General features: G+C 39.3%; 1 protein-coding gene across 1 annotated transcript in view; it reads right to left on the bottom strand.

Annotated features, from left to right (window-relative positions):
- The window catches only part of LOC106497216 (transient receptor potential cation channel subfamily V member 6-like), a 28,026-nt gene extending 17,290 nt beyond the window's left edge, over positions 1–10,736 (bottom strand). The window contains exon 1 of the mRNA XM_067303658.1: positions 9,941–10,736. Coding sequence (XP_067159759.1) covers positions 9,941–10,068 — 128 coding nt within the window. The 5' untranslated portion in view covers positions 10,069–10,736. The remainder of the gene's footprint in view (positions 1–9,940) is intronic.
- Positions 10,737–20,697: the final 9,961 nt, after the last annotated feature.

Below are 20,697 nucleotides of genomic sequence, written 5' to 3'. Positions count from 1 at the left end.
GAAGTTAGGCAAGATGAACCTCATTCACAAAGTGATTCTACATGAACTAAAGTCTGATTCTTCACACATCTGATCAGGCTGCCTCAGGGTTTTCCACTGCCTTGGGAAGCTGAACAATCTGAGCCCTCAGCCATGCTTGCCACACATTCAGAGTAACAGCTTTTATTTGCACAGTCTTTTACATTCTATCACTTATGCTAAAACCTGTGCTGTCTATTTGCCCATGCTAGCCTTGGATAGCAGGCTGAGGTGGGCTGGTGGCCTCAGATTTTATAACAATATCTAACTAGTAAACAAGGTACAAAAAAATTTGTGAAACAGGTAAAGGGGAATCATGCAAAATGGTTTAGCATAGTTTATCTGAAAACTAAGGTGCTTAAGGAGCTGTTAAATCTCTTTTCAAAAGATACATAGGACTAGAGCAACTGGCTTTCTTCCCCAGGTTTCATGGATCTTGTTGCACTCATTAACCTGGACCAGGCTTATACTTTTAAAATATAAAGAATAAGCTGCCCCTGTAGGTGATGAGGAAAACTCTACTAACCTCCCATCTAGCGTTTCATCCTGTCCTGTGACCCCAAAATATGAGTCTGAGAAACAGGAAGCTTTCTAGCCTTGGGATTCTTGTAGAAAGAGATCAAGGATAGTTAACATGAGTACGACCTTTAAGCTTTCTATATGGATTTTGGTCTTTTCTGTGGAGCATGGAGGAGTTAACTTGGTGACAGAGATGAGCTACAGACTTGCTTCAGTTTGGGGAAAAAAGGGATCCAAGTTTTCCAGGGTACTTAAGTAAACTTCGAGACCAGACACTGTTTTCTGGATAATGAATAAGAGAGGCATTTGCAGAGGAAAAAAATAAACTGATTTGGAGAACCTGACCAACTGATCCCGTCTCTTCCCATGAATGAGCCAACCTATCATACAAAATACTTTATAAATAAGATCTTATTTAAAGATTTCTTTTTTATTACCTCCTGAATGGAACAGAAATTTTCTTTTCAATCCAATTGTTACTGCGCTAGTTATCTGCCACGCCTGCTTGGTCAGCATCCAAACAAGTTTTACTAATGTTCAAAATTTGGGCACCCAAAAATCACAAAAGATAGAACAAAAACTACTATTTTGGAGTTATTACTTTCATTATCTTACAATATTTTCAGAGGTATCTTTTCATTCTTAAAAAATGTTTTGGAGTGGATTTTTTGGTTTTTGTTTTTATACAGATAAAAACTTCTAAGTAGCCCAGGTTCAAGATCTAAAGCTTTAAGGGAAAAAATCCCCCAAAAAACAAAAGAAGTAGTCTACGTCTCCTGAGCTTTCAGAATGAAATAGCAAGAAAATCCTCATTCCAAATGGGGTAAGTTCAGCTTTAGGCCAGTGTTCAGAGGCAAATTTTGTACTTTTATCTTACCCCTGCTTTCTAATAGTATAGATTTTTAAGTATTCTAAAACACCTAGCACAGCTCAGGTCAGGCTGTAATGTGTGAAATGGAATAAGTCTAAGGAAAACTGTAGAGCAATGGCAATGCTGCTATGAACAAGGAGAACTTCAGCCTTGTTTTCCCTACCTATTTGGCAAAGGACACTAAGTCCTTTTACCACAGTTGAACAACTGCTAGTGGACCGGACACTGGTCTCACACCCCTCAAAAAAGGCACACAGAACAAATACTTTAGTCAAAACTATAAACTTGGAGATATATTCAATGTTTGTTACTTGTGTTGTCACAGATTTCTTCCTTGTATTGTGGTATTACTTAGTTGCAAGATTTTAGGGATACAGCTTTTTTGGCCAAGTACTATACAAAACAATAGGTGTTTTGCATTAATTAATAATGTTGATGTTAGAACCCATTATCTATGAATATAACTCTATAATAAGCCACAGGAAATCCAAGAGAGAGAGAGAGAGATTGGGAAACAGAGATAGAGAAAAAGAGAGAAAGAATGAATGGCCCATGGCCATCAGAACTTGTGCCTAATAGGTATAGGATGATTCAATAATAAAACCATAGAAAATCATCAGAAATTCTGTGTCTTATGGAAATATATATTTCTTGCCTTAAATTATTCTTTTATTAATAGTACTTTATAAACTTGAAACAAAGAAGTTTCTTTGATACCCAGTTATCTTTGGATTTAATCCACTGAAACGTGTCCAAGCACTGGACGGCTTTATAGGAGAGGGATACTGACATGCTTGAGAGAATTTGGGGGATAAAGCAAAACAAAGAGATATCAGAAGTATACAGATTAATAGGAATCAGTTGACTAAATATAAGCTAAGGGGCACAGGCATATAATATTATATAATATAATAAAAGCATAACTGAAGGGAATATTTATCATTTCATAAAAGGAACATTTCCTATCACCAAGAGCGCCCCATTTCCCAAGTCACTAGAAACTAGACTAGAAAAATACTAAAGAACAGAATATAGCTATAAATATTCAGAATGTAAAGAACCATCCTGATCAAACCAGGGAGCCATTCTGACATATTCTGTATGTGTTCTTCAGACTCTTGGCCTTGCTGCCATGGGAAGTATTTCTTCTTTGCCTTATCTATATGTTAGTTGCTTTAATTGCTAATTACAAGCTGATTTGAAGAGAACATTACTACTAGGATGAGACAGGTAGGGAGGAAATAAAGAGGCATTTAGAGAAAAACTTGTAAGATTCAATACAAGTGAAGCAAGTTTGTCACTTCTGCCATTATTTTGGCTGAGGAAGATTGTGTTTCTGGAGAATGTAACTTCCAGAGGCAGGAAGTGGGAAGGTGGTGGGGTTTGAATAGTATAAACAGTGCCACAATTACTATGTTGATGCTTTACTGGGTATGCCTTTATCCCACAGATGACCTCAGGAAGGAGGAAGGATTGGGCAAGAGACAATGTGGGAGGACACAAACACAATACCTTTCTCACAAAATTCTCCAAAGCCCTTGTAAACAACTAATTAAATTATAAGCCTGTTAAGAGGCAGACACCTAATAGCTATTATACTCAGCTTTCAGAAATTTAGGCCAAAATTTTCAAACCTGTCTATTCATTGTAGTGATCTCCAACTGGGCTCACAGAATCAGAGGTGCCAGGACAAACAGCAAGCTGGTAAATAATCGAGAAGTGTTGATAAATGTCACAGCACACTGCCTCCACTGCCTCAGAAATCCATGACTTACATATTTATACCATGTTTTTACCATCTCTTAATTCTATGGCCCCTAATTGAGAAAACATTTTACTGTCATTTAAAATATATCATTGTAATTATCAGCCAATTTTTAACACATTACTGCAATGTGGTGAGTATATAAGTGTAAAGTACTGCATGAACTACCTTCACTAATGCAAAAAATAAATCCAAATTACATCACCTGAATCTTGAATCTTCACACTGGATTACAATTTGAAATTTTTAATAGCTCTGGATATTTAAACAATTTTCTTCCTGACCCATCAAACACAGCATCAATTCTACATGTTATAACTCTAGTTTCTGGGTGTCAAAGCAGCCACAAAGTAAAAACTATAACTTTAGATTCTTAACAGAGCTTTCTACGCTAGATGCTTAGTTTCCATAAATTACCATTACAGCCACTGGATGGAGAGGGAAGATTTAAGAGAATGATTCGGCATGGGGACCTACTTAGGCACTTTGAGAAAACAATTCAGCACAGCTAAACTAAGATGCTATTCTATATCATTTCTGGCATCAACTATGTAATCAAGGGACAATAAGCTCCTAATGTATCCACCTAAGTTATGTGTGTAACACTAGGCAGTACTGATGTCTCCTTATAGGATCAGTTTAGGGTAACACAGTTATATAGACAAATAGTAGTTCTCATGGGCAACAAGAACCATGACAGTATCCAACTGGAACCGCATCTAAGTTCTTCCTACTGAGTTAAGGTATGTAGATGCCTTGAGGCACTCAGTGATTCTGGATCCTGTATTACTATCATCCAGTTTACTTAATAGATGATTCAATGATAGGCTCAGGAGGCTGTGATTTGTTTTTCGGTATAGGTGAGGGCAAAGTCAGCAACACCTGAAAATCCATTGTGAAACAAAGAGGAGATAGAATGTAGGTCAGATTCTGACTGAGGGAGTCATGTGAAATAACTTTAAAGAAGATTAAGGATTTCATAAGCACTTTCTGCTGGTGATATGTATGTTTCTGCATTTACAGCTTCTTAGGTACTTCCTAACTCCATAAGACTCCATAAGACTTAGTTACAAAAGTAGGAATTTGAATTTATAGGGATATTTTTTTTTAAATGGAGGAATTATGCTAAATATGTGAACTGTTTTGACACCAAACAATCTGAAGCCTTTTTTTTTTTCAAAACTGAGCTCACCAGAGATGAAAAAGAGCATTTCTTTCTCCTCCTGCCTTCCCTTCTACTGCTTGAGGCATTCCCAAGCTCGAGTATTCCTATTGCCGGGTACAGTTTAAATTTGGCATCTGCTAGCTTCATTCCCTATCTTCATGGCAATGTCCATTACAGAAGACCTAAGGCAATTCTTTCAAACTGGCCTATAAATTCAGCAGCAACATTTTATTTTAGCTTTCTTTTCTTTCCCTATTGTGGTACTCAGAATATCCATTCTTCAGCACTTCATTGTGAAATCACCAAAAGAGATTCCTCTCCTCCCTTCCTTGTGCTAGCATGTTTATGTTTGCAAGCCTTCAGGAGAGCAGGGGAGTGCTCAGAGAAAGCTAATCAGCCAGAAGGAGGAGCAATGCCAAAGAATGAGTTATGAACAAAGAGCGCAAAGTGAAAAGGAGACAGATTACGATAACAGGGACTCAGAGAAGTAAAACGGGGCAATGTCATCAAATTTCTTCAGCGCCAACAGCAGGAATCAATAATTTAACTGGAAACTCTTCTGTGCATGTGTGGAAGTCAACAGTAAACAGAGCTTCTCCTATGCTAATAGGCTTTAATGGTTCTTTCTGCCAGGAAAAAGACCCATGCTATAATTCTGCTGTTGCAGGATACTAAAAACACTTGATTGTAGCAGCCCTGTGACAATTCTGTAGTCTTAATTTACATAATTAATCAGTGTTCACCTATCTTAAGTATCTCTAGAGGGGCCTATCAGTGTGCATATATGAACACCAAATGCAGCAATAAATTGGAAATAAATAAAATTATTTTGTATACTCGGGTTAGCAATTGCAGATGTTACTAGATAAGCAATGGAGATTGAAGTGTTGTTATCCCCTTTGATGTTTAAACCATCTACCACACTAAGTAGCAGAAAGCTTGCTCATTCACCTCCAATAGGGCAGTCTCCTGGCAAGAACACCGTTTTTTAAATCTGCATCTGACAGCACCACAAGAATAATCTCGTGCTAGAACTGGATCAACAGTTTATTTCTCCTGCACTGGTTATTTACTTATTTATTTATTCACTGAGTTATTCATAAAACTAAACTGTTGAAACATAACCTCACCCTAAGACAAAAAATCCAGCCCTTGTCAATAGGGATCTTCATGCAGATTCATCCTAGGTTGTCTTCCTCACCCTGCATCTAATTGGTTTTCTCTAATAATTTTTTGTTTGTTTTTGCAGAGAAGAAATTCCATGTTTAATTCTTCCTGAGGAAACCTATAGCCAAGTTTAAGAAAGCAAATGGCTTGCTAGACCTGTGGGCCTAAGTTACATCTTAGGCACCGGGGTCAGATGTATGTGTGTCCGTGTGTTGTGGGGGAAATGTGAGCTCCAGATGAGCTTCATATCTGTGAAATTAAGGTGGCTTGTTTTCCATTATTAGGCTCAAAACTTACAGTGAGGGCCTAACAGCATAAGAAAAGAAGACCAAAAATGCTATCAGTGATACCTTTGACTTTGTCATACATGCAGCAGCAGTTTCCAACAGGCTGTTCTTTGTACCTTGACTACTCAAAAGTATTGTTATTGAAACATATTACAAATGATGGAGTGTAACTGGGAGCTGGCGTCTTTGTGTCACTGTCATCTTTGAGAGCAAAGGAACCAATTAATGTTGACAAGACTTGTGGATTTTAAGACAGGACAGTTGTACATTAGTTTTTGCTCTGAAATCTCAGTAAAGTTGTTCAAATGAGTGAAAAGCAAACCTCAGGTGACATCTCTTATTTACTACCAACTTGAGACGGATTGGTCTAGAAGCTCAAGACTCACTGTGTCCCTGTAAAACTCTTAAGCAGCTCAGTGCAATAGCATTAGGCTGAGTTACTTTTTGGTTGCACCATGTTTGCTTTAATGGTAAGCAAAGCACTTCAAGCACAAGAAAGACTAATCTGTCTGTGGGACTGAAGAGCCCCACAAAACCCCAGGAGAATAAAAGCAGTGATGTTGAAGAGGGATACAAAGTTTTTATTAACACATTTGGAATGAGCTGCACAGCTCTCTGCAAGTTATGCAAATTGCCCCAACCATCTCTAATGGATTATTTCTGGTGGAACAGATTTCTATATTTCTATAATTAATTAATATATGTAAAAGGGCTTTGATATTTCTGTTAAAATGTACTACACAAGTTAAATCATTGTTATTAAAATAATTAATTCTCACAGCATCCCAGGAAAGTCAGGTGATACCACTAATCCCGAAGCAATAGCTATGAGAGAGAGGGGACACACATAAGATAAATGACTTATCAATCAAAGTTACAGAGGCAGGCAATAGCAGAAAGAGGAATATAGCCTAATTGTCCTGGTTCCGTGTACTCACTTGTTCTAATTTATGTATCAATTATTTTTGATGAACACTGCAATTCTTATACAGTAGAGTTTCCATAATTACATGCTAGAGAGATTCTGCTCACATTTCCTTAGAGAGTCTTACGTAGAAAAACAGGGGGAAAAAAATTTAAAAATGGCTCTCATCATTTTTGGCAGATCTATTAGGCTGTGACAGGCATGTAATTCCTCTTCATCCTTATCAGGCCTTAATTTTCATAACTGTTTTTTCATAACTATTTTTTTTTATAACTATTTATCTCTGTTCCCCATGATCCTGAACTATGCTGTTTTTTAAGTTCATATGTTTCAGGCTACGCAGATCCCAGAGTTTAATTCCAAAGATAACTTTGGGAAGGTCATACAAGATGGAACCACTATTGCCAAGACTCCATGTTGAGCTACAAACTGGTTAAGAGGAGTACTCCAGCACAGCACAGTAAGGAAAGATGAACTCAAAGTCCTCTCTAATCTTAGTGGGAAATTGTATTACATTTACTGAACTTTGATATCCCTTTGGGAAATGCTATACAATTCAGGATCACTGTGGACAACTCTGAGCCAAAACCTCATTAAGATTCAAAGGACTACTATACATGGAGAAAGAACAAACAGCAACACAAGTGAAGGTGAGAATTAGCAAAAAAATTATCTTCCAAGTTTTATCATCATCAGTTATCGGTCAGGAAAAAGCACTGTTCTCCTAGTGCAGAATCATGACACAATAAATTATAAAGTCAGAGCATAGTAGATAAATAGTACCATATTTTCCACTGGCTTTCAACACAGCAATAGTGAAATTTAATTGCTGCTTATTCTTGTGTGTATTCCTTGTTAACATTAAGAAGAATTCAACACTAAGAAGAATGCAAGCTAAGGCGATGACACGGCAATTCCACACAACAAAATGGCAGGATGAAGTAAAAGTGACTTACAGCAGCTTTTCCACAAAAAGCAAAAGTTTTCTAAGGACAGTTCCATACACAAGCCACCACAGAAGGTTTTCCTGATGCTTTTCATCTCTGTCTGTGCATAGTTAACAATATGAAAGTTATAAAACTGCTTCCAGTCCTTTGTAAAATGTTCCTTTTCTTTCGCCTCAAATTCTGAATATCTCTGGGACAAAAACATGGCTGCATGAGAAAAAATATGCATATAGAAAAGAAAGAACAGTATAATAAGAAGGAGAAATACACCTATTCCTCTTTAGGGAAGAGCTTCTACATATTGAAAACAGCTAATATGACCAAATAGCAGAAGGCTGTTTTATGTTATTTGAAAGTAGTGGGAAACATATAGACCTAAAATGGGATCGAACAAAGTTGTCCCCATGCAATTCTGATTTCATTTACAGGGAAATCGTGTGCAGTACACATGTTTCTTAAGCTGAGTTTTATAAAGAAACACAGAGATGTCAGATGAGGACCACTGGGGTTACACTGTAATGATGTATGAGAAATTTATGAAGTGCTTATATGCTTGACAGTTTTTCTGTTTTCTTCCAGCAGCAGCAACAAGCAAGATGTTCACAGACCTAGAGCACATGATATATGAGGAAAGGTTGAGGGAGCCGGGTTCAGTCAGCTGAAGAGAAGGTTGAGGGACAATCAAATAGCAGCCTACAACTAGGCTAAGGGGATTGACAAAGAAGAAGGGGCCAAACCCTTCTTAGTAATAGCAGATGATAAAACAAGGGGCAACAGCAGAAAATGGTGACTTGGGAGGTTCAGGCTGGACATTAGGAAAAAAAAAAATCTTCTTCACCAAGAGGTTACCACAGCACTGGAAAACATACTCAGAGAGGTGGTGGAATCTCTGTTCTGGGAGACTTTCAAGAGTCAGCCAAACAAAGCCAAAGAAACCAGATCTAGTATTGGCAATAGCACTGCTTCTACCAGGAAGTTGGACTAGAGATCTTCAGAGGTCCCTTTCAACCCACATTTCTATTATTTAAAAAATATAAAAATAATGTTATTATTGTAACTATAAAAATATTAGTATCTTCAGACTTTTACATTGCACATGTTCACTTGGACATTCTACAGAGTCTGCTGAGAGCTTATTTTTCAGTTACCTATGTTTTTTCATGAATGTTCCTAAAGATCTGGTTTATCATACCCAAATTTAAACATTTCAGAGCTCCATGGAGACAGACTTGTTGTCCCCTCTCCTTCCATTTTAAGTTTATATATGTCCCACTGTTTTGAAGTAAAACAAAACAGGCTTCTGCTATTTGGTCAGCAATTAAATGATGCTACTATGTGGAAGTCCTTTCCCTAAAACCAGATAGGTCCATTTGTCCCTCTTAAGGTATTCTACTTATTTCTGTGCATATATGTGCATATACATACATATATACATAAATATGTATGTGTGTATGTATATCACATATATATCTATATTGTTCCATGTAGCCACATTTTTGTCCCCAGAGATGCTCAGAGTTTTGGAGGGAAAGAAAAAAAAAAGATTTTTACAAGGGAATGGAAGCAATTTTATTATTTGAGTACTGCAGTCCATGTGCATGCAGAAATTATAAGGAACAATGAAAACCAGAGATACAGCTCCATTTCCTGAACAATCCTGCATCCCTGTATGTGGAAGGGACAATCTTGCACAGCAGCAACAGCCTTGATCCAGTATTTACATGTGAAGACACAGGCGATCTTGTTGATAAGGTTAGGTCCAAGAGGATTCCCTATATGCTTTGAAGATACTGTCATCAGGCTCAAGGATGTGAGAAACTGCAGTCCAACCTAGGAAGTGAATGACCACCAAAATGTGGAACAACGCTGAGTTCACTGGGTCCCAGAGTAAGGGCAAGCTTCAGAGAGGCAGAAAGCAGAATCTCCCTAACAAGCCATCGTTTCAAACATAGTTCAATGTACCATAAATAAGTCACACACACTCTTAATGATGAAAGCTGTGAGCTTTACAAATGAAAGCAGGAAAGACAGAGCACACATTTGAATTTGTGGTGGAAATGCTGCACTCAGGATGATTCAGCTGAGACCTAGTAAACCCAGCTGTGAAAGAAAATAAGACTGGAACTCCAGAAACATTCTAACTTGAAAAAGAAATCCTATAGAGAAAAGTGCACCCAAGCTGTTTAAAGCTTATATTCTGGCAGGAAAACCTAAGGAAAAAGAGGGAGAAGCAGCAGGAAGAAAGGGAAAGACAAGAAACCTGAGGTGCACTGTACCTTTTCTGCTGGAGGAGGTAGATTTTGTCCAGATGTTTATCCCAGGATTTTTTGCCTTGCAACATCTGACTCAGTCCATTCCAGATCCGGAAAATCTGTCTGCTATCCCCAAATAAAGGCACCCCCATTGCACGTCCCTTTTTCTGTCTTGCCCAGCTGCCTTAAAGCCAGCAATCCTCACTTTGATAAAAATCAGGAAAGGCTCACTACAAGGCAGAACTGCTCTTCACTCACGGGAGACTGTCCTTCAGATGCATCAGCTGATCAAAGTACATGTAAAAACACAAAATAAAATCTCTTCTGCCTAGCAGACCATACCTCTAGCCTCATCAACAGATACTTAGTTTCCAAAATAGCCCAACCCAAAGGTGTGTCTGATTTACAAATAGCTCACCAGCAGTCTTCCCCTCACAAAGACCCTATACAGCACTGAGAACGTCAGTACAGAACCGATGTCCTAGGCTTCTGTTCTGTTTCTAAACTCTAGAATTTAAAAGTAATCTTCCCTCTTATGCATCTGTGGCTCCCTCTGAAATGCAACATATAAGCATAAGGAACCTTGCAACAGGCAGCTGAACAAGCCAGGCGAAACACCTTCTACCTGAATGAACCTGTGGGAACTTGCCCTAAAAGACACTGTGCTCTGGGAAGGCGGTATAGAGGAGGACACACCTCCCACCCCAGCCCTCTGCAAATCCCATTAAAGACACAGTCGTTATAGTCCCACCTTCTCTGCTTCACACGAACAAAATACATCCATTTTAGAAGCTGAAAGAAGAGTTTATATAGATTGTTGTGCAAGCTTTGCATTTTTCATTTTCCTTTAATTCCTGTATCCTCTCATTGTTTCTTCATATTATTGTTCCAGAAAAGCATATTTGGGAAAGGAATTAAAATTTCTATTTAACCAAACTAATTTTTGGTATAAAAAAACCATCAGCCAGCTCTTAGGGGTGTCTGTGAAGCAGCAGACAGTATTTCAAAATTGAAAGAGGAGACATCTTTCTAGCTGAACTGTGAAGAAGTTAGAAGAAAATTTGGGAGGAAGGGAACTTCCTAGTCTTCTAATCTTCTTCTCCTAAATAATTCTCCTAATATTCTTGTAGATCGAATCAATAGAAATTTCCACTCATCCTTAATACTGCTGTAGTGGAACAGGGTTTTGCTTGAGTTCAGGGTGCCTGGACCTAGGCGTAATCAGTAGGTAAGAGAGGAAAATATGTAAAACAATAAGATAGCCATAAGACAGAGTTATCCCTTCAGAACTTCAAGTTTATTTAGAGGTTATGCAGACTTGTCAAACCAGGATTCACGTCCAACTTCTGCAAGCTCCTGAAGTATCCTATGCTTTTCATTGTAACTGAGTCACACTGTGACTATAGGTCCTAGCCTTGCTTTTCAAGGTCTACCTTCAGCTCCTGGCATTATTCTACCTCTACTTGTTTCTTGTTCCAGACTCCTACTGCTAGTAGGGTCCTTAGCCTGGCTGTCAGTCATGCTCTTTCCTGGTATGTGTCTTATCTTCTCTTGTTTCTGACTTTGGCTCATTCTGACTGCAAAATTTGGCTTCAGCTTGGCCCTATCAAAAAAAATTGACAGTTGATGTCAAAACATCCTTACACACACTTTCTCTCCTACATCTGTAGGCCATTAGTAGCAAAGTAAGAATGAAAAATACCAACCACAACTTGGCCAAATGTGTTCCTCACACCACACTGTCTAACGACACAAAACTAGGAGCAGAGTAGCAGTGATAGGATGATGTTGGTTCTGTGCAGTTCAGTCACCCAGTGGTTCTAGGGGATGTATGAACATTGCATATGGCACAGTCAGTATGTGCTGCCCTTTGTGGAGCTACAGACTGCATGAGTAAGCCAATATGTGGAGAGAAAGGAAAAAAAAAATACTACAGCAGTTACCAAGGAGTGCCCATTTTCACATATCTGCTACAAATAAAAGGGAATGAGGAAGCCACTTTGGCCACTGGAAAGTGTCATACTGCCAGAGACACTGCCGTACACTTCCATGTACTGCATTGTATTTCTTTCAAGTCAGGATACATTTTCAAACCAATATCCTAAATTTGAATAGCCTAAATATGAATGAACTGACTTTTGGTGATCCTGGAGCTCCAGTTAGCCCTTTCTAGCAGTATACCTGAAAAGAAAAAATTATTACACAAAAATTACAAGAAAAAGTTACAGGAAAAATTATTGCATTGTCACCATTTTTTTTCTGTCCTCTTCTGTTTTCATCCTCTTCTGTCTTCTGTTCATTCTTTCTTTCAAATATAAATCAAAATGGCTATTACCTGGGCTGTTATAAAAGTAATTTCAATGTTAATGTAGAGACAGGTATGATTTGCTCAGTACGTGGCATGGATTCCTTTCCTTCTGAATGGCCCTGACCCTTGCATTCCATGTTCTCATAAAACTCCTGTTAATCTGCCTGGAAATTCTGAGTGGCCAAGGTATGTAGGATTGAATCCAATGTGTTTATCTGGTGACAAACCGTGATGGAAGTGCATGTTCTTTTTTTTCTTTCTTTCTTTGGTTTTCACTTACAGGTTCTTTAGAGGGTGAAAATTGCAAGAGCCAGGTGATGTTTCAAAGTTACTCTGAAGAAACAAGTGTAACCCTAGTCTTTCACAAAAGCCACAACAATGTGAAATGTGGTTACCAGGAAGCAGAGATGATAAAAGGCATTGCAAAAGTGAGGAAGGTTGTTGAACCTAAGGGAGAAAGCTGCACATGGTAAAAGTCCCTCATTTATGTCTCCTGAAAAGATTTTAAGGGTTTCTATTTAGCACAGAAAAGTGGGTAACGAATGGTATCAGCAAAACTTACACAATGTGGCTTTTGAGGGGAAAGTGAAGTCAACCTATTTACTGTTTATGGTGACTTGAAATCTGCCCCCACATTTGCCTTCCACATTTGCTCCCCAAATCTATGTTAAGCAGCTGGAAGACATTTAAACTAGCATGTTGTAATTAGATATCTAACACATCTTCAAAGTATTGTATAACCATCAACTAGCAAGCACCCAAGTTTTCTGTATCAGAGATAAGTATCATCTCATCCCTTCTGTTTGGGCAAATTTCAGCACAGAGATTTGCCTGGTTTGCTGTCTTAGGGACAGCATCAGAGCCAAAAGCTTCCAGGCTATTTCAGAAGTTCTTATCCTTCCACTGCATCTTTCTCTCTCTCTTGTTCCATACATTCTTTTTGAATGTAAACATTCAAACCTTAAAAATAAATGAATTTTCTATTTTTTGCTGCAAGTCACAAATATCTTTTACCTTACCTCTGATAAAAGTTTCCTCTTTAAAAAATCATCACTTCAGAGATGACAAGAGAAATTCTATCAGTCCAGCATCAGCAAAGCACACAGGCACAGATTTGTATACCCAAGCTTAGGCTACCATCTTTAGAGCAAGAGTGGAAATGCAGCCTACAAACAGACTTCCACCAGTCTTTCAACAGCTCCCCTGTACGTTTCCGGTTGTACTGCAATTCTTTTTCTGGAAGACTGGCGTCCAGGAAAGGCTCTAAGATGCGAGTCATGAGAGAAAAGAATGAGAGAAGCAACAGTGCATTAAAAAGCCATAAAAAATAACAGTTTCTGAGAACAAACAGAAAACAGGAAAGGAAGCCAAGAACTCATAAGGTCAGCTTATGATTCTCTTGTTGCTCAGACACATGCCTTCAACAAGTAGTAGTATAATTTCTCCATGTATACAATGAATAATCTTCCATCTGAGAACGTAGTAGTGACTAGCCAATGACTGCTTGGCATGTTACAGATATGTTAGGGAATCCTACTGGACCATGATATTTCCAGTCATTCAAGTTATAGCATCATACTTGTGTAGCAGTGCAAACCAAAGTTGTGGATGACTGTATGCAAACGCCCCATATTATTTACAGTTTCACATCATGCAACTGAATGGTGATATATATCTATGTAAAGCAAAACTAAATAACACAGGAAAATAACTAGCCATTCCCAGAGAAGCATATTAGTAATGTTATCTCCATCAGTTTTGAGAAATTCTTATCTTCACAAGACCTCATCTACTATGTAAAATTGAATTACTTAACCACCAGTAAATCACAGATAATGCAGAAACAGAAGTGATTTAACAATGCATTACAAACTGTATCAGGACATAGGGGTCCTTCAAGGATCTGCTATATATTACACAACTAGCTCTGATGTGTAATTCTGGGAATCAGTGTCATGGCCTGAAAGACTGCAGAAAGTTGGAGGTAAGCTTTGTTTTAGTTCAATATTACGCTGAATCATCTTAATTAATTGTGTGTGTGTGTTCTGTGTGAATGTGTGCATGCAATAAGCCTGGTTAAGAAGAGCTCTGCACTTCTTGGCTTGAGGTAGCAGAAGGCAAGGCCAGCTACTTGTGGTGGAGAATGCCAGCAGAAAATGCATTCCAAAGGTCCTGATGAATTGGGTGAGGGATCAGCATTCGTTCCACCAGCTGTTATAGAAAGTCCTGGTGCAGCAGCAAAAAGATTGCTGGACGTTATAAGACTGGCCCTACCAACATATGCAGCAGACTTTGGCACAGTTGCAGTGGTAGCATTTCCAGGAAAAGCCAAAAGAGATGACAGCAAGAACTGCAGACCTCTGGTGAGTGCAGCTATATAGGTACTTCTAGGAGAACCCATATTAAATTGAGGTCACCAAGGAAATTTCCTAGAGAGGGAACAGTGCTAACCCATAAGTAACCTTGAATGAACGAGTCAGTAGGATTCTCACTGAGGAAGCTCAGACAAATGGCCTGAATATTTTCCTACTGTTGTGCTTTGGGCTATTGGCTTAAGTCAGGAAGCTTTCTGTTGGTGAGCTGGGACGCCTATTGTTGGTGATTTAGACTGGAGATCTATCACCCAGTCTCCTGCCTTGGGATAGTGTCTCAGAGACTCACGTACTCAATAAAAGCAGCAGCATATTCCATTGGAAAAAGTGAAATGAGTGAACATGAAGCAGATTTCCTAGTCCTGCACAAAGGGACCTGGGAGTGGGTCCTAACATCAAAGAGGTAGTATACTGGTGGAAAAGGACTTGGAACATCACCTGAACTGTAAACTAGCAGAAAAATTGAGACAGAGAAGATCTGAAGTTGTAAGAAGGTGAAATCAGGCTGTGAGACCCTTCTTATCTGGGTTTCCTCAGAGGATGACTGGGATTTTAAGACATCCCCAGGTGTTATGAGGAATCTCTAAAACAACTGTAACACAGTGGAAGAAAACATTAGCAGAGAAGAACACCTCACTAGTTTTACTTGGTGGTCAGGAGTGCCACAAGAATAGCCCAATCTTTAATTTGGTAACTGGGGAGTTCTGTGTGTGAGTCTTACACTTGGTAGAACCTCATTTTCTACAAATATTAGTAGAAGACCTCATTGCTCCTCATTGATCTACAAGTGGATCAGGGCATGTATCTGGGATTCATCCACTGGAATGTTAACCCAAATTCTGGGGCCAGCAACATTTTTGCATTTGGGAAAAATGATGAGGTTAGTGTAACAGCTGCTTGGTGTTCATATTCTATAGTGTTGAATTAAGACTGGGCTCTGGTAGGCTGACTCCTGGTTTTGTAGCTTGCATCAGGCTTGAAAGATTCTGAGACCTCTGAGAAATGAAACCTTCCTGATTTGAGCATGAATTTGTTGAGTCCTAGCCCATGTTGTAGTAATTGCGTTACCATGTCAGCACAGATATCAGGGAATCAAAATTGAATTGTGTCTGGTTTATTTTGGTCACAATAGATGATGTCACCCAATACTTGGAAAACACAGCTCTGACTTATGCTGTTGTCTAAACCATCAGTAGGGAACTCCTGAAAATATGTTTTGGTGGGAGAGGGAAGAGGGAAAATTTTGAAGGTAAGTGTTGATTGCAAGAGCTCAGCTTTGATTTTGACTAATATGGGAAATCTGGGCCCTGTTAAAATTTCTGTCAGGAAGATTCACTGTTGGCTGATTGCTTGGTGGAGCCATTCAACTATACATCACAGGTTACAGGGCATGCCACGGACTTCTATAATCTGTGAAATCCCAGAGTAGATCCAGAAGATTTTAGTCTTTTCCCTGCCCCATCAGGTTCCTGAGTACACAAATAGGCTTTAATGGCCCTAACCAGCCTCACCTGGGGTTTCCACCCACACACCCTTACCCTCAAGCTCTCCCAGCCTCCAGCATTTGCCAGAGCTAGGTTAGACCTTTCTCCTCAAGCTTGCTTAGCCTCCAGGGCTCCCCAGGGGTGACTTGGATCCTTTTTCCCACCAAGCCCACCTATCCTTCATGGTTTTTCAAGGGTAACTTGAACATACCTGCTTGCTTCCAAGCCTCTCCAGTCTCTAGGGATGTCACAGGCAGCCTGAACCCACCACTACCACCCAGTCCCAAGTCTCTTATGCCATGTCCCTTTCCCAGTTCCCTGTCTCTATGTCTCCTGAAATAGCCCTATGACAACCCACAGCAATTAAAACACTCTCCAAGTCCCTTCTGAATACAGATACCTGTAAGGTGTGAGGATGCACCTTTCTGAGAGGGGCGACTACTGTCAGGTCCTTGAGAGCACTAATAGGTCTTAATGGCCCTGACCAGCCTCACCTGGGCTCTCCACCTACACACCCTGTCTATGGCCAAGAAGCCTCATTTAAATTCAGGACTGAGCCTTCAATCCCTGCCTGAGCTATATCATAGGAGTACTACTTTCTAGCTCAGCTATGGCTATACTTGTTTCTGGCTATAGACTCCATTGATTTGGACTCTGACCCACTGATTGACTTCCCAGCTTGACCTCAGACTTGCCTTCCCTCACTGAGAAGCTCTTCCAAACACCTCTGGGCTTATTATTCTTCAAATTACCACCACTCCCACAAGCAGTATTAAAATAGAAACAAATATCTCTGCATATGTGAACTTGTTGCTTTCATCAACGCAGAAGAAATACCCAGTAGAAAATGGTAATATCCATTTAAGGCATCTGAAGACTGCTTACAGAATATGCCTGGTAAAAGTGACAAAGGAGCCCACATTTATTGTATTAACCAGTGAAAGGCCTTTGATCAGGTGACATATCAGAGCCTGATCCCAAGCAGAGAGACTTAAAGGTCCTCTCCAAATAAGAGTAGAGAGGCTAGAAGTGTTTCTCTCAGGCAGATTATCCTCAAAGAAGGCTATCTGTCAAGGGACTTGCCTATAGACAGAAGAAGTTTTTGTTTGTTCATGAACTTTGGTTAGTCAGCCTGGGGAAGGTTCAGGTTATTGTGTTACTGGGTGAGTAAGCCTGTTCCTTCTGTGCAGATATGGTACAATAGTAGTTAAGAGACACTCTGCTTAGCTGTAGCACTCACTGTCCTGTGCTTCTGGGAGAAGGCCTGTTATACACCTCGTGAAAAATTTTATGGTAGAAACTGAAGAGTGGCGTATGCAAAGCAGAACTGATTCAAGGAGAAAGCACTGACCTAAACATTATATGAAGTTTTGACAGCACTGTGAAAGGAAATGACAAACCTCCAGTAAGATGGAACTGGTTGTTTTCTATTTAATGTATTTGTTAAAATAATTTACTAATATTTATTTGTAAACTTATCTATTCATTTATTACTATCTAGTTATTTTTCTCTTTGTTTCTGCTGCAATAGTAAGTTGATGTTTGAGGTTGTGGTGGGTTTCTTCTTTCCTTTCTTTGAATTTTTGTTTTTCCTCAGATTCTGTTGGTTTCACCCAGTTTGATAATGCAGAATTCTACTTCTAAAGAAACAGGTATATGAGTGCATGCTAACACCAAGAAATTTCCTGGGCTCTTTAGCTGCTATTTCTGTGTGTGCCTTATGTCACAACCAGAAACTTGATATTTATTTTGTCATCTTACCACTGTGCTGGATCAGAATGCAGTATATTGAGGCTTTCCTCACATTCATGCTATCCAGTTAGACTTCATCAGCTAATTAAATATGAGCCTGAGCTACTATGACACCCAAAGAGCCAGAAGAGCTCTATTTCCATTGGTGATTTTTTTTTTTTTGAGTTTAACTCTATAGCAGAAACAATTTGTCATTACAACCACATAACTAGAAACATGATGAATCATCAAAATTAGACACTATGCCCTCTGCCCCCTGAGAATGGCAAATATCCTGGAAAGCTATTCCCTGAAACAAACCTGCACTGATTAAAAAATAAGTAAAGAGCAGAGCAGAAGTTCTAAGCTTTTGAATTGAAGCAAGTTTTCAGATACTTGCATATACTCCAGGCATTCCCTGGGCTGAGCCAAGGTTATATCCAGTTGCTTCTGGATCTATTTTTTTTCCAGGAACTTTTGAGGTTTTTCTATTACAAAGAGTCTCCTGCAGCAGATGTTTGCAGTGAGCACTAGCTAGGTTCCTAAAGGAGGAAGAGAAGGTCTTCATTTATATAACTCTGAATAGGGCAGAGTTTTAGAAAACAAATTATTAGAGGAAGTGTTCTGTCCTTCTGAGGGCTTCCAAGAACAGAATTTGAAATAAAAAGTTACCTTCCCATATTCAGGTATGATTCATAACATTTTCCAGGCACACTCTGAAGCCTCGCATTGTGAATGGGCACGGACCAAGCAATTAAATATAAATTTCAAACTTCTTTAAGCTACATATCAACCAAGGATTTCTTTCTTTTGGTGTTTAAATTATCCAAAATAACATGCTTTTTCCTGACTGAGCAACAAAAATATTCCTGCTGATACTGAAAGGAGTGTAGATAATGTGACACAAAGGTCACAATGTAATGAAGCATCACAAATTTGATATCGCAAAATGGCATTAGGAGGTCACTCAGCAGGAGCCTAGTTTCTCCCTGATTTAGTTCTGATCCTTATGCCAGGAGTGGTCACTGTACATTGACTATAACTAAACACAAGCTCAAGACTCAATGTAATGCCCAACTACTGAAAACTAAAATAAAGCATGCATATGTATTAATTCCTAACAGTCTCCATAGCAAGTGCACTAGTTTTTTTAACGTACTTAGCTATGAAACATAACAAGAGCTGCTGCAGAAGTGGAACTATATCCTTTGACATTCTTCTGTGCTCCATGGATTGCTGAGAGTTCACTCTCATTTTTAATGTTTTTCTTACAAATACATTCAAAGTACAGAGGACACCTTCACTAAGTTTGCAGATGACACCAAACTGTGGTGAGTGGTTGATCTGCTGGAGGGCAGGGCTGCCATTCAGAGGGACCTTGACAAACTGAAGTAATGGGCCAATAGGAACTTCATGGAGTACAACAAAGACAAACGCCTAATTCTGTGTCCTTGGATGGAAAAGCCCTGTGAATCAGTACGGGCTAGGGACTGACTGACCGGGGAGCATCTCTGCAGAAAAGGACCTGGGAGTCCTGGTGGACAGGAAGTTCAACAGGAGCCAGCAGTGTGCCCTTGCAGCAATGAAGGTCAACCACATGCGAGGCTGCATAAACAAGAGCATAGCCAGCATGCCAAGAGAAATTATTATTCCCCTCCATCTGAGAGGGATTAGGCTGCTTTTGGAAGACTGTATCCAGTGCTGGGCTCCCCAGCACAGGAGAGAAACAGGAGTTCCTTAACACTAGAAAAATTACTGTCTTCCTAAGAGGTATCCCTAGTTCCTCTACAAAATAATTTCAACCATGAAATATCTGGAATATATTCACACTCAGGGTACAACCTCAGTTTAGTCAGTGTGGCATCTATCTCTGTGTATTAGCTAAAGGAATGGAATTGGGATGGGAACCTGTCACAAAGCAGCCACAGCAGCACAGAATTCAGCATAAACTAACCAATGCTGCTACCACCAGCCAAGCCAGCTAATTTAAAGCTAGCTCAGATACCTCACCTCTGCAGACTCCTATTCCATCAAAGACCCTTTCTAGCTTTTTCTATACATGAGAGTCCCCTATGATCCATTCTGCTTTTTAATCTGATGTCTCTTGAAATATGTGTAATCTCCACATTTATAATCAGGAAGAAGCAACTTCTCACCTGCTCCTCATGATAACAGAGTGAAGTTGCTGCAGCTTCAAGCCCATCTTTCTCCAGAAAATACAATGGTAGAATCCCACTTCTTAAGAAAGAGACCTCCAGAGGTCTCCAGTCCAAACTCCCATTGGGAACTGACAGTGGAACTTTCACAAATATTCAGTCAGATCAGCTGAAGCTCATATATACTTGATTTTCCATTAATACAGCAGAATAACCAGCATTAGGGCCCATGTCTTTGCCCATCTTCTGATTTTAAGGCTGTAAGATCAGAGATCTCTAGCACTGTTGTAAGAATACAGTGTCTGGGTGACCTTCATCCAGACCCTGAGGAAAGACCACAAAGTATTTTTCCACCTGAACATCCCCTGTGCACCCACGGCATTTTTCCATAATTTGTCCTGTGGAGTCACCAAGTTTACTGAGAAAGAAATGCTGACTGAATACACTTACTTCATTTGGCTCCTTCTCTATGTGGGATTGACAGAGAAATGTTATCTGTGTGAAAGCTTTCTCTGCCTCTTAAGCACCTTCTGAAGGCAACTATAATTGACTCCCAATCCATTCTCATCTGATGCCATATATATAAATTTAACTTGAAACCTAATTATGTCTATTGCAGATCAGATCATGAGTTTTGTGTTTTGGTTGCCGTCTTTAAAAAGTGTTTGTAATGTCACCTCTTGCTCTTGTTTTTGTTTCTTTGTTTGTTTGTTTGTTTAGACTCTATAGT

This window comes from Apteryx mantelli, chromosome 1 (genome assembly GCF_036417845.1).
Source record: "Apteryx mantelli isolate bAptMan1 chromosome 1, bAptMan1.hap1, whole genome shotgun sequence".
In the NCBI taxonomy this organism is placed as follows: domain Eukaryota; kingdom Metazoa; phylum Chordata; class Aves; order Apterygiformes; family Apterygidae; genus Apteryx; species Apteryx mantelli.
The sequence above is the reverse complement of the archived record's forward strand: the minus strand, read 5'-3'. Positions and strand labels throughout refer to the sequence as shown.